The sequence below is a fragment of the Aplysia californica genome, unplaced genomic scaffold (genome assembly GCF_000002075.1).
Source record: "Aplysia californica isolate F4 #8 unplaced genomic scaffold, AplCal3.0 scaffold00520, whole genome shotgun sequence".
Taxonomy (NCBI): Eukaryota; Metazoa; Mollusca; class Gastropoda; order Aplysiida; family Aplysiidae; genus Aplysia; species Aplysia californica.
In genome coordinates this window covers 446764-459955 of record NW_004797790.1, presented here as the reverse complement: position 1 = coordinate 459955, position 13192 = coordinate 446764, and the positions used below count along the sequence as shown (strand labels likewise).

General features: G+C 39.9%; 1 protein-coding gene across 3 annotated transcripts in view; it reads right to left on the bottom strand.

Moving 5' to 3' along the window:
- Positions 1–903: 903 nt before the first annotated feature.
- LOC101858571 (F-box/LRR-repeat protein 3) overlaps positions 904–13192 on the bottom strand; it is a 21624-nt gene continuing 9335 nt past the window's right edge. For 2 of the 3 annotated variants that reach the window (XM_005106224.3, XM_013086915.2), the window contains 4 exons: positions 10140–10303; positions 7797–7921; positions 7060–7249; positions 2051–3309 (listed from right to left, as the gene is read on the bottom strand). In XM_005106224.3, the coding sequence (XP_005106281.1) occupies positions 2962–3309; positions 7060–7249; positions 7797–7921; positions 10140–10303 (827 nt within the window). In that variant the 3' untranslated portion in view covers positions 2051–2961. Of the gene's footprint in view, positions 1243–2050; positions 3310–7059; positions 7250–7796; positions 7922–10139; positions 10304–13192 lie in introns of those variants that run through there. The other variant, XM_005106225.3, reaches the window with a different exon arrangement.

The window sequence follows — 13192 nt, the reverse complement described above, 5'->3', positions numbered from 1 at the left end:
ATTCTAGATCAGCAGTCATGCACCTCTCATACGGCCCTACCAACCAATCGGAAAAGGTGGCCTGCTCAATCTGGCAACATCTGCACACCCTCTGTCAACGCTCTGAATGTTCCATCCACTTACAGTGGATTCCAGGCCACGCTGGACTGGCTGGGAACGAGGAAGTTGACAGCATCGCCAAAGAAGTAACAGCGCTTGCCCAGATTGGCACGCCAATCGATTTCTCGACAGCTAAAGCCGTCATCCACCGATCGATCCGCGCAAAGTGGAAAAGAGAGGCGAAATCCAAACTGCCGTTTGCCCAGCCGCCGTCATACCAGCTTGAGGCCTCGCTCAGACGACAGGACCGCCGGCTTCTATCCCAAATGAGAACTGGTGGAAAATCGCCCAAGCTGAGATCATATCTCCACAAAATTGCGCCAGCAGACAACCCAGATCCGTCCTGTCGAGCCTGCAAGGGGGAGGACGAAACTATGGACCATGTGTTCCTGAGATTTCCCGCCAGCTATCGTGCTAGAACCCGTCTGCTGGGACATTTCAGTAACCCACTTTCAGCCCTTTTTAAGGACCCCCGGGCGAGTGTTGAGTTCCTGCGTGCTGTCGGCATCGCTGACTGTTTATGAAGCCACAGCGCCAGAAGAGAGAGAGAGAGAGAATGTCAAAGCTGTAGCATCATTTTTTCAATTGAAATAGGAAAGTGTTTTGTAAGGTATATGAAGAAACCTCCACCTATTGTTTGTTTTTGTTTTAGTAGAGCTTTTACAGCGCTCGCAACTGCATAATGTCATATGAGTGCCAAGGGGTGGATGTCAACAGAGAAGTCCTTACAGGGAATCAGACTTACTCTGCTCACCTCTCTAGCTTCAACAGCACAAAGTCTGCTTCGACTATCAAGGCAAACATACAAAAGAAGTACAGGAAAATGACAATAGTAAGGATCAGGAAAGAAAAAGCAGCAGTTCCCTGTTGTACTTCAGGCACAATTAAGAGCATGACAATGTTGGATCAGCCCATTTACAATTCTACTGTGTATTAGAACGAGAAATGTCCTCCCTTTTTGGGAATGGCCTAAAGACACTTCAGTCAGTGGCACAGCTCTGGGGGGTACCCCACCTATTGGATTTCTATTAAGGAAAATCTCACATCAAGAATAAATTGAGACAAAACAGGACAAATAACAATACCGTACTTTGACAGTGTACAACCTTTTGCCAAACACTCTGATCACCGTTGACAGGCATTCTGAAAGACAGGAGTATTTATGGAAAAGACCTGACAAAAGTGGTACGCCTTATAATATGCAAAAAATTATCAGTATTGTCTGCCAGCAAATTTCCCAAAGTGCATAGAGATAGAGCGATATCCTCAAAATTACGTGTGTGATAAAAATAATATTTCAAAAGAAATTAAGAAACCGTGATTAGTTATAAAACTGGTAGTAAATGGTTAACATCCAAATTGATACAATTAAGATCACTAATACTGAGTGGACACGACCAATCAAATTTATTTGAATCAGTTGGGGCCAATCAGATTTTCCTTTATGGACGAGACAAAAGCTGCCAATTTGGCACAATTCAACAGCATTCAACTAACTTAAAGACTGTAAGTCAAATTGGTTGCACTGTGCCAAAATGGTAGCTACTGCATGCTGCTCCGTGAAGGAAAATTTGGCAGGCGTTGACTGAATTAAATAAATTCAATTGGTAGTGTGCACTCAGCCTTAGGACCCTGCCTGTGAAATACAACCTCCTTGTACACAGACAGACATACACATATATGTACTTGACAAAAAAAATTGCGATGCATCTTTGTGAAATCAGGCGCCTAAATTGTCAAAATGATGAAATTGAAGAAACCGGCATTTTTCTGGCCGTAGGGGTCTTTTTCTGGCTCAACACCTTTTTTATGTCTATATAAAAACACATTACTGTGAGGATTTTACTGAAAAACATTGATTAAAGGCACAAAAAAAGTAAATTTTCGGTTTCCAATGACTCTCAAGCTATGGAAAAATCAAAATTTGCTGGCCATTTTCTCATTAGTTTTACCTCTGAAACTAGGCCACCCTCCCATCTTTCAGTCACAAATATCTCGACTTCTATTCAACATAGATAGTTATTTTTTCTCACCAAAAACAAGGCACATGGACAGGCTTTAAGATGATACCAATAACCCCATTTGCTCAAAAATTGACGAGCGCCTGATTTCATCATGTCGAGCCACAATTGCTTTTTGCCAATCTTCGGTGTGCAACAGCAAAGAGACTATTACAGGATAACCCTGGTGAACTACAAAAACCAATAAACTACATGTATTAACATTTTTAAAGATAAAAGACTATGAAGCCCTTCAAATGATAAGAGTGATAAAATGTAAACTTTCACAGTCATACACGTCTTAGGGCAAACGGTGAATAAAAAGAGTTAATAATTAAAGAAAACAAACAACTTTACATGTCATGAAACCTACAGATCAAGAAAGCAGGAAATTACACAATTAAAGAATACAAAAATTTACAAAACATGATGTTCATGTAGACACACAAGCTCTATGTATTACATTATAGGGCTGCTTTCATCAAATTGATTTCATGTCACCTCAAGTTTTCTGACAGCATACGGTCTTGATGGTTAATAGTAATAATGTCGTTCAATATTGTTCTAGCATAATATTGCTGATGACACACAAGAAAACAGCAGGAAAAGAATAATTGATACTGCTTTTAGCCACTCTAACACTATTAAGACTTGTTAGAGGCAATAAGTTGCTTTGATATGAATATATATATATGCTTCTCAGAGCCAATCTGGCCAGAGTGGGATACAACATCCAAAGAAGGAGAAAGCAGCTATCTAACAAAGAGAAATCATTCATATACATGTATATACAATTACAAAGTACTTTAATTCAGAATGCCTTATCAATATTTTGATAAGAAATTCGTTCATGGCTACGATATCATTGCAAATAGGTTCCCAGGAATGGTCCATACCGATCTCTCATCCAATCGCAATACTCTTGCCATTCCATCAAATGCCATGGTTGACAAGTCAAAAAAGTCATTGCAGCTTCAAAACTTTCTTTACATACACAATTCTCCTGAATTCTTGTCTTTTGTTGTTGACTTAATTGTGTGTATTCATCCAAATCAAGAGTGCAGTTAAAACTGACCATGTCTTCCCTCACTGGAAGGTTGATGAGATTTTCTCTTAGGGTCACCATCAGGAGCAAAGTGCCGGTAGATATTGGCACACGCAGAGACAAAGTGCGCAGGTGAGGGAACGATTTTACAAGGCTCATTAACAGCTGTGGATCAAATGTAGAAACTAGAAGTGAAATCTTAGATAAATGTAGGATAAACAGTACAGCACAACAACTAGTTTAGGTTAGATCTTATTTAACAGCTAGACCAGGATGAGTTCCTAGTTGGGTGGGGGTCATAGTGGTATTGATTTGGGATGTGGGGAGGGTGGGTCCGCATCCCATAATATTCGTGATGGAAAGTGAGAATGTATAATTACCTGAGTAAAGACTAGGGAGTAACTAGGGAGTGCTTATTTAGGCCTCATAAGGCCTATATACTGTGAAGGCCCTCAGGTAACCTTATTTAGGCTACATATATGGCCTATATACCGTGAAGGCCCCCGGGTAACCTCATTTAGGTCAAATATGGCCTTTATACCGTGAAGGCACTGGGTAACCTTATTTAGGCCATAGTTCAAACTACCTTTTTCACACGACTGAGTTCGTTCCGCTTTCGCAACATAGCATCTTTCTCATAATTTTGTACAGTTTTGTCTCAAGTGCATTACTTTATAAACCATAATATATAATGAAAATAGTAAGAACAACGCACAATATAAAACATTTTGCTCAATCCCAATGGTTTGAATGAGGGCCAGATTTTTTTCCTTTAAGGGGGAGCAAAAGCCAGGGACTGTAACAGCAGCTCCACATCTTTCTACTCTGATGTACATGTAGTAGAAGTAGTCATAATGAAGGAGTTTCGCTTTACATTCAGTCTGGTGAGGATGTCTCTTCTTGATGTTGTCCACTGATATGAGAGACGCAAGTATGCTGCATTGCTGGTCTTTGCTACTGAGACCTAATCATTGACCGAGACTATTGAAATGGGCTATAAATAAATAAAGCGTTTTTTTCCTCATTAGAAGTCACCTTAAAACAGTTTAGTTCTTTCAATGGCAAACCAATCACGTGCACTGACATTCTTTGTACTTCAGTTACTTTTTGTTTTCTTTCGAATTTAAAAAGTTCTAGTATCTTTTGCTATTATTGTTTTGAAATTTGCGTAAACAAAGCAGCATCACATCAAAACGACTACTAATTGCTTGTCAGGGCAGATAGGGGGAAATAAGTCTCCACTCCGCGCTGACATATATCTTGTTTGCCCCTTGTACTCATTGGACATTGTTGGTTCCCCCCTTGTGTCCACTTTTTTATCATGAACATTGAGACGGACTGTGAAGGTTTTCAGATTTTTCCACAAGGTGAAAACATGGGGCTCAAATATATATATGTGTGTATGTGTGTTTGTGTTTGTGTGTGTGTGTGTGTGTGTGTGTGTGTGTGTGTGTGTGTTTGTGTGTGTGTGTGTATGTGTGTGTGTGTGTGTGCGTGTGTGTGTGTGTGTGTGTGTGTGTGTGTGTGTGTGTGTGTGTGTGTGTGAGAGAGAGAGAGAGAGAGAGAGAGAGAGAGAGAGAGAGAGAGAGAGAGAGAGAGAGAGAGAGAGAGAGAGAGAGAGAGAGAGAGAGAGAGAGAGAGGCAGCACTGTGGTGAAATCAGGCACTGAACAACATCAATTAAAGGCACAAAAAATTTTCATTTTCATTTTCCAGAGAGGACATTCAAGCTATGGAAATAACCAAACTTTGGTAGCAATCCTCTTGCTAATTTTACCTCTGAAACGAAGGCAACCCCACTCCTATACGTATATTTTATGTTTGTGTGTCTGTGTGTACGTGTGCTTGTGTGTTAGGGTCTAATGCCAATTAAAGCCAAAATGGTTATGTTAGAGACAATACCTGGAAATAATGCCCATCACAGTGGAGGTGGCTAGAGAAGGGCTCACAGTTATCTAGGCGCTCATTGGACCTTTGTTAGGTGCTTTCAACTTTCCTCTACCACCACCCCATCACACGGCCTAATCCAGCTCATTGAGAGAATATGTTTGAAGTGCTCTGTGTGCATGTTTGTGTTTGTGCCGCTGAGACAACAGTTATAAATAAATCAAGTCTTAATCAATCACTTTTAAGGTAACTTTTTTTTCAGATGAAAATCAATTAAAGGAAATTTGGATGTGAAACGGTTTCATCCCCACTATCCAGAATAATTTGACTTACACTTACAACAAAGGGATGGAGGACAAAGGTAGCTTTTCTCGTTTGAATGGTTCTCAAAATGCTGTGGCTCACCGTGAGTATAGAAAAATCATCACGATTAGATCTTATTGCTTGCTATTTGGTGGTAAAGAAGTGGAAGAGGCAACCTAACCTCCACCCAAAATTGTGTCCACCCTCCCCCATTGGACCATCACCAAACATTGTTCATTATTCATTGTTTCAGGAAGCAACATCCTGCATTCCGGACTCGTCCATTGATGCTCCGTTGCTCTCTCTAAAATGTTGCTAAGGGTCTTTCTACTGATTGTGCCAGTGCATATCTCGCTGGACGTTCTTCTGTTCTTTCCTGCAGGGGTTCCCGGTTCTCCTCTTCCCTTCTGTACTCCCATCATCACCAAACAAACAGAGTCAAGGGGATAAAGAGATATCAAACACACAAAAATATTTAAAGAAAGCTCAATGGAGACTTATGAAACAATGTCTTCTTTGCCCAGAAAAGCTGAAGAGGTGTACTAAAACTTCATGAGAGCAGTCAATGGTCTTAATACTGAGACATTAAACTAGGTTACCAAGCCCAGGCATGAACGAAGTTGGCTATCTGACAAACAGGGGTACAACTCCAAAGCCTGAGGGGCATTTTTATTTTTCAACACTGACTATGGTTTCTGACACACTATCTTTCAAGATGATAAGTTTCTGCAGTGTAATGGTTAAGGTCCTTGCTTGTGCACACAGGATACCTGAGCTTTATGCCCCGCCTACTGGAATTTGAAATCCCACTCTGCCTGTCAATGTCAAAGCAGTTCCCCCATCTAAAAGATCTAAATTGAGTTCATGGGGCAGCAAACATTTACAATCATTTGCAACCATTCACTATCTTTCTATGAAATCTGTTGTTTGAGCGCTCTTTAAATCCATCAGCAATGGTGTAGCAAGCACTCAATACTGATTTGTTACCCGCAAGCACAGGGGGTGTGCTTAACAAACGAGCGGACCGCTTTGCGAGCTGCGGGTTAAATAATTCACTAATATCGTTTCTTAAAGGCCCAAGATGTACCGCTGATCACACTGAATTCAGCACATCAGGTGCTGATGGGGCCACAATTCATAGATAAGAAGAGGCCGTGTGATGGGCTAGGCCCAATGATGTGCTATCTGCATCATAGTGTTGGAGCAAGAGCTTGATAGGCTTGATTCATTACCGAATCGAGAAACGAACAAACGGGTTGCCAACATCGGAAGCCATGGTGGCAGAGTCAACATTTGCTCACAACATGCATTGTTTCTGGAAGATCAATGAGTAAGCTGCTGGCTGGACTGCATCATGACATTGTGACATTAAGAACGAGCCGAGCCGAACCTGCTTGTTCGTTCATGTCGTCCCAAACAAGCAGTGTCTCAAGCAGTGAATAATGAATCTTTGCAGTTTACCAACCAACTTTTGCAGGCCCCAGTCCAATACAGCAAGTGTTTCATTAATCCGCTCATTATTTTCGCGCACTAGAAACGAGTGCTCGTTTATTCACAAATAACAATTTTTGCGGAAAAAACTCAAGGCTACTGCATAGTGAAGGACCCACCACAGAAATTAGCAATTTGGGTCAAGAGAGGTGTCTTTTAAACTAAAACTAAAATCCCCACAGACACAAACCTCAGTAGCGTCTGAAAACACTCCTGGGAATCCAGATATTCTCACCTCATCCCCAGAGTCAGTCCAGCCCCCGTCTTTTGAGAGGGAAAAATCCACAAGCTCCTCCAGTGTGGAAGAAAATGGACCAAGTAGCTTCAGCAAAGCCGTGTACGGAAGCCAAGAGTTATTGTTGTAGACTACAGAGCAGAGGGGCATTCCAGGGCTCACCAAAAACTTTCTAGAGGGTGCAAGAAACCTGGCAAGGAGGTAATAGTGAAAGAAAATATTTTTATATGGGTCATAACATATTGCAAAGGTTGCCATTGACATTATGTATGATCAAGTGGATTGCAAAGTGGCCAATTCTGAAAGGCTCAGTCTACACTATTCAAACATTTTCTGAACCATGATGTATTGTCAAAGAGATTAAACGTTTACATTTCAAGGACACAACTCAATACATTTTTTTAAGGTATTCTAAATTGTTAAATTGGTATAAGGAGAATAACAGTTAACTGAAGAACAAGTGTATTCTAATCTTGAAATATATTTATACAACTAGAAAGATGAAGCAAATAGCAACGTTTAAAATATCTCGTAATCATCTGAAAACTGTTAAAAAGAAATGAAGAGTAACACAAACAAAAATGAAAAGTGCACCTAACATTAAATAAGACAACTGAATACAAAAGTACTACCACGCTTTCCAGACAGAATTAATTTTTAAGCATAGACTTCAAAAGACCCAGTATCAAATTCCAAACAGAAACATGAAGAAAAGAAATTTCTTTTCTATCACTCACGACATTTTCTTCATTATGAAGTATCCCACTCTGAAGTCTTTCTGAGATGCTATTTCCTCCCATTTGAATTCACTCAGTGTTTCCGAATGTCCTAGCACATTGGATCTGTCCACGAGGTTCAGCCTCTGGAATGAAAACAATATCCTCTGACTTAGCATATTTTGAGAATGTGATAAAGGATGGCATGCGCTAAAAGTTATCGTCCCCATTATATCATTCAAAGTCATCATTGCTCTCGGCATCAGCTCCTGGACATGCATCTATCTTCTATGCTGAACAGTTTTGTTGCCATCGATGTCACTGTCAGTAAGCCCTCAGATGCCTATAAAGTCAAGACTGGGATTGTTCATAATGTATTAGTATTATCAACAAACTCATTGCGGACTTAACTTATAATACTGTAATACAATGCACAGTAATTTAACATGTCTACTGGAAAAGCCAAGAATCTCGAACATGTCCATCTGGAAAGAAAAACTTGATCACAAGATTAATGATCATAAATCAGCATGTTACAATAATATAAATTATAATGTATATTCAACGTACAAGTACGTGCATCATGTGCATCTTTTTATATTAATCAGAAGGTGTCGTTTTGATAGAAATGGGCAAGGGATAACAAAAAAAAGCAAAAAAGTGTGCATGCGCACATGTTTGGGAGGGTTGTTTGGGGTGCATTTGAGAACAAAGTAAGGGGCCTTGGGCTTTTCAAATGAATTTCTACGACGCTATGAAACAAAACCAAACGCAACTCTGCAGAAGTAAAGACACTGAAGGAGGGATTTTTTGCTAGAACACTTTGACCACACTAGGAGACACCACCATATTTGTCACATTGTTGCCTTTGTTTTTATTATGATGCTGTTGTTGCTACTGCTGCTGCTGCTGATGATGATGACGAAAATTATGATTATAGATAACGACAGTGATGATGACTATGATGATGATGGCCAGCAGATGGTAGTGATTACGGTGAGCAAAAGGATAGTAATGAATGAGAAATGGGAAGTGACAATTAGTATAGAGGTGATTGTCTTATACAGGTAGCCATTAGAGCAGGTTTATCTCTCTCTCTCTCTCTCTCTCTATATATATATATATATATATATATATATATATATATGTGTGTGTGTGACGGTGCAGTGAAATCAGGCGCTTGTCAGTTTTTGGGGATGTGGAGATATTGGTATTGTCTTAAAGCTTGTTCATTGAAAAAAAAAAGCCCACCATAAAGAAGTTGAGATCATAATTGTGATCGAAGGATGTGGAGGTCGCCTGGCTTCAGAGGTAACGGTAACAAGAAAATGGCCGCCAAAGTTTGGTGACTTCCATAGCTTGAGAGTCCTTGGAAACTGAAAATTTACCATGGCATAAATTCGATAAAATCTGCAAACCTGGTGGAAAGTGCCGATTTCTTCAATTTCATTACAGTGGAATCCTGTTATAACGAAAGGGAGGGGACTGATGCAAAATGTCGTTATAGAAGGATTCTCGCTATAAGGGATCCAGTAATAAATTCAAGGGAAATAATAAAGTAGTCCTAATCTATGAGTTTGGTGTTCTGTTTTTTTTTCTTTTTGTTATCTCCCCTGACGATTATTTTTTTTCAGCAAGACCTCTAGGTCTTACTTGATCAAAAATCAATTCAGGTTTCTTCCTCTAGCGCTATCGATGTTGACAGCTCGGTGTTGGTGATCAGAAAGAAGGGGCTCTAGGCTCATTTGTCCGCTGTGTTGTCCCCCACCCCACCATGTGGAGCATTCTGTCTGCTTACGCACGTCACACATTCACTCCACCCATCACATTGCTGTGACCTCTCCATCCCCGCATTGGAGAAGTGAGAGACATGATGGTAGGCCCAGATAATCTAGACTTGGCACAGGCTGGCCTATCAGTATCATGCGATGCGTTCTGCTTGTCTGCGCATGCCACACCCTCCCTACTCAGTTGCTCCAGCCTTCATTGTTGACACACATGGGTTCTCCCATTCTTTGTTTCGCTAGATCACCAAAAAGTTTCTCAACTGGCGAGGTTTTACATTATGTATAATAGGCCAATGCACTGTGCACAGCAGCATCAATATTCAGCTATAACCGACATGAATGTCTGTCTGATTGCGCCTATAGCAGTATCTTATTTACAAAGATAAAGAAGAGAAAAAAAAACGGGGTTTTAGAATAGTGTCTTTATAACAGACTTCTCGTTATTTCAGGACTCGTTATAAGTGGACTCCACTGTATTTTGAGGAGCAACTGATTTCACCATGATGCCCATGTATATTTTTCGTTTCAAGCCTACCAAAGAGGGTATGATAAAAGTTATACCCAGATTTAACAGTACCTTTAGAGAATGCTTCGACAGGTGTTTAATGAGCGAGTAGTGCAGGAAATTTGGGGACATCGTCAACTCAGTCAAGTTGACCAGATACATGAGGGAGCTGGGAGAAAACGTTACCATCGAGTTGATGAGACGCAATTTCCTCAGTGTCTTAGCATGACGAGGACCTTCAAAAGAAAGGGAGACCATTACAAACATTTCGTCCAGAACAAAGCAGTTTCTAAAAGAATAATTTGACAGTCATGACTTTCATTTACTCACTTTCTATGTACCGTAATGCATTCATGAAAGCAGATTCATAAACAGAAAACTAATATTTCCTTCTTTCGTGAGCTTCTAAATCGGGATACTACTGCACAATTCTCAAGTACATTTATTTTTATTGAGTTTTTCTCACCAAAACAAAAGCACACTCATTTCATTGATAAAAGTAAACAAATATAAATTACAAAGACTAAAAAACTGCGATCCCAATCTAAAAAAGAAAAACCTTTGAAAACAGTATGTATCTTACGTACAGTAAAACACGAGTAACTTGATTTCGTCGGGGCTTGAAAATAGTGTTCGAGATTTCCGTAATTCATCAAGTCCTAGAAATCCCCAAATACATATGTACAAGGAAATATTGAAAATCAAGGGAGGTAAAAAAAAAAGAATATTAAAACAATTATTAATTAATGTGGTTAGCTCCCTTGATTAACTTGTTGACAGTGAAAGCAAGAAGAGGAACGAGAATGAAAGTCGAAAGCAGAAAATCTCACGTGTGCACAGCCGACTCCTACGTCATTGTCTCATTTCATTGGCTTACAGAAAGTTACGCCTCTTTCCATCCGCACCACGCGCGTCCCACAGCATGACTGCATGCGTAGCTAGCCAGTCATGTGGAGTGGTCAGCATCATTCCCAAGCCCCCCTTCCCCGTCCCCTTTCCTCCAGCCCCTCGTGGTGAGACAAGGACCACGTTTTGGCTGTAACAATAACAAAGAAACATCTACCCGCGGCCAAAGTCTGTAAAGCCAGGTCTTTAGTTGAGCTGTCCCCGTGGTTTTATGCACCGCGCATAATTTAGCAAAATATGATTATTTTTTGAATAATTTCTGATTATTTTCCTTCATCATTCTTTGTTAAAATTAACAGTATTATATAATTTCACATTTTTGGGCTCAGTTTGAATAATTTCAGAATTTTTCTTTCATAAAACGAAGGGGACAGGTTGAGAATGGGAAGTGGATTTGTTCGAGATTCGAGTGTTGCATGTTCTGAGAGTTCGGGAATACCATGAAGTCAATACACGTAAAAAAAGAAAACGTAGGGACAGAAATGGGACCAAGCACTATGTTCGAGATACCAGAGAATTCATGATTTTCGTGTTCGATATTCGTGGACTCTGCTGTATATTCTTTCAAGTTTGTTCGGCTTAAAAGATGGACATGCAATGGGTTTTAATATTGTATTTAAAACAAGAGTGAAGAGACAGTTTTAAAAAAAACCTCTTGTCTTTGTCTTCTTGTTCATCTTTAAATGGACATTCCAATCTCTAGTGGCATGGCTGCTGTTTGCTGCAGGTTATTCTGGCTCCTATAGTCCTATAGAGTGTTGGAGCTCCCTGTCTAGAGTAGGGCCAATGTTTCCTTCTGAGTGCTTCACGTGAAAATAGCCACAGAATTAACAATTTCATTTTGATTAAAATACAACTTTCACATATGTGAGGCAGCATGGTGGAATCAGGCTCTCGTCAATTTTTGGGCTCGTAGAGTTATTGGTATCATCTTAAAGCGTGTTGACTTGTCTTTATTTGGATGAAAAAAATATACATTTATTTTGAATACAAGTCGAGATATTTGGGAAAGAAAGAGGTGGGGGTCACTTGTTTTCAGAGGTAAAATTAGCGAGAAAATGGCCGCCAAAGATTTGTTACTTCCTTTGCGTCCGTGGTAACTGAAAATTTACAATTTTTGTGCCTTTCATCAACGTTTTTCAGAAAAATCCAAACAGCAATTGAGTTCTTTAATGGGAATAAAAGGTGTTGAGCCAAAAAATAAAAATTTGATAAAAATTCACAAACCTGCTGAAAAATGCAAGTCTCTTCACTTTAATTATTTTGACGAGAGCCTGTTTCCACCACGCTGCCTCACATATGTTTACCCAAAGATGCATTAGAGAATGGATGCCTCTCTTGAAGAAAACCTCGTCAAATTTTACGATCAAGTTTTGACTTTGTAGATTAAACATTCATCTTCGTTATCCCCCCCCCCCCTCAGTCAGTGTCTTTTTTTTGGGGGGGGGGGAGGGGGGTCCAATAAGATGGCAGTCAGAAGCGGCCAGATCAAGACTATGTAGAGAATATGGTAAAACCTCTCAACCATACTTCTTCATGTTTGTATTATATATATACAGGGTTATGTTGTCAAGCTGCAGATTTGACACCTTTGCTCAATCATCTTGGTACATGTATCTTCCCACACATTGTTATCTCGGTTTGTTGAGTGTTTCACAACAGTAGGCAACACTGACAGTTTCACTTCATGGTAGAAAGTCTACTACTAGAACTTTATTATCCCAGATTATTATATTATACTTTTGTAATCAATTTTTCCCAGAAGACTGCACTTTGAACGTTTTGGCTGGAGGTGATGATGAATGTTTCCACATTACTGAGTCCCTCCTTGTTCCTGGTGTTACGTGAAGAATCATCATTAAAGTCACCATCTGGCCCAACAGCGGTGAAACCACCACCCATGCATCATTTCAGATTTGTCTTGGATGCCTGTACAAGTGTCACTCTGTGCTTTTCTGTCAGTTGTTTAGGGACCTATCAAGCAGATAGGCTACATTGCGAAATCCTTGCTGGGTATTTTGAACAGCAGTTAATGGGAATTCAAGTGACAGGGCAATATCATGCTCTTTGATACGCCTACCCTCAAAGAAGCGTATCAATCAGCATTATGCTGTTTTGTGAGGTTTAAATTTTTGGCTATCCTGATTTCAGTTTGACCTCCAAATTTGTATACCCTTCTATTATATAAAACTAACTGCATCAGTGGTATACCTTGGGGG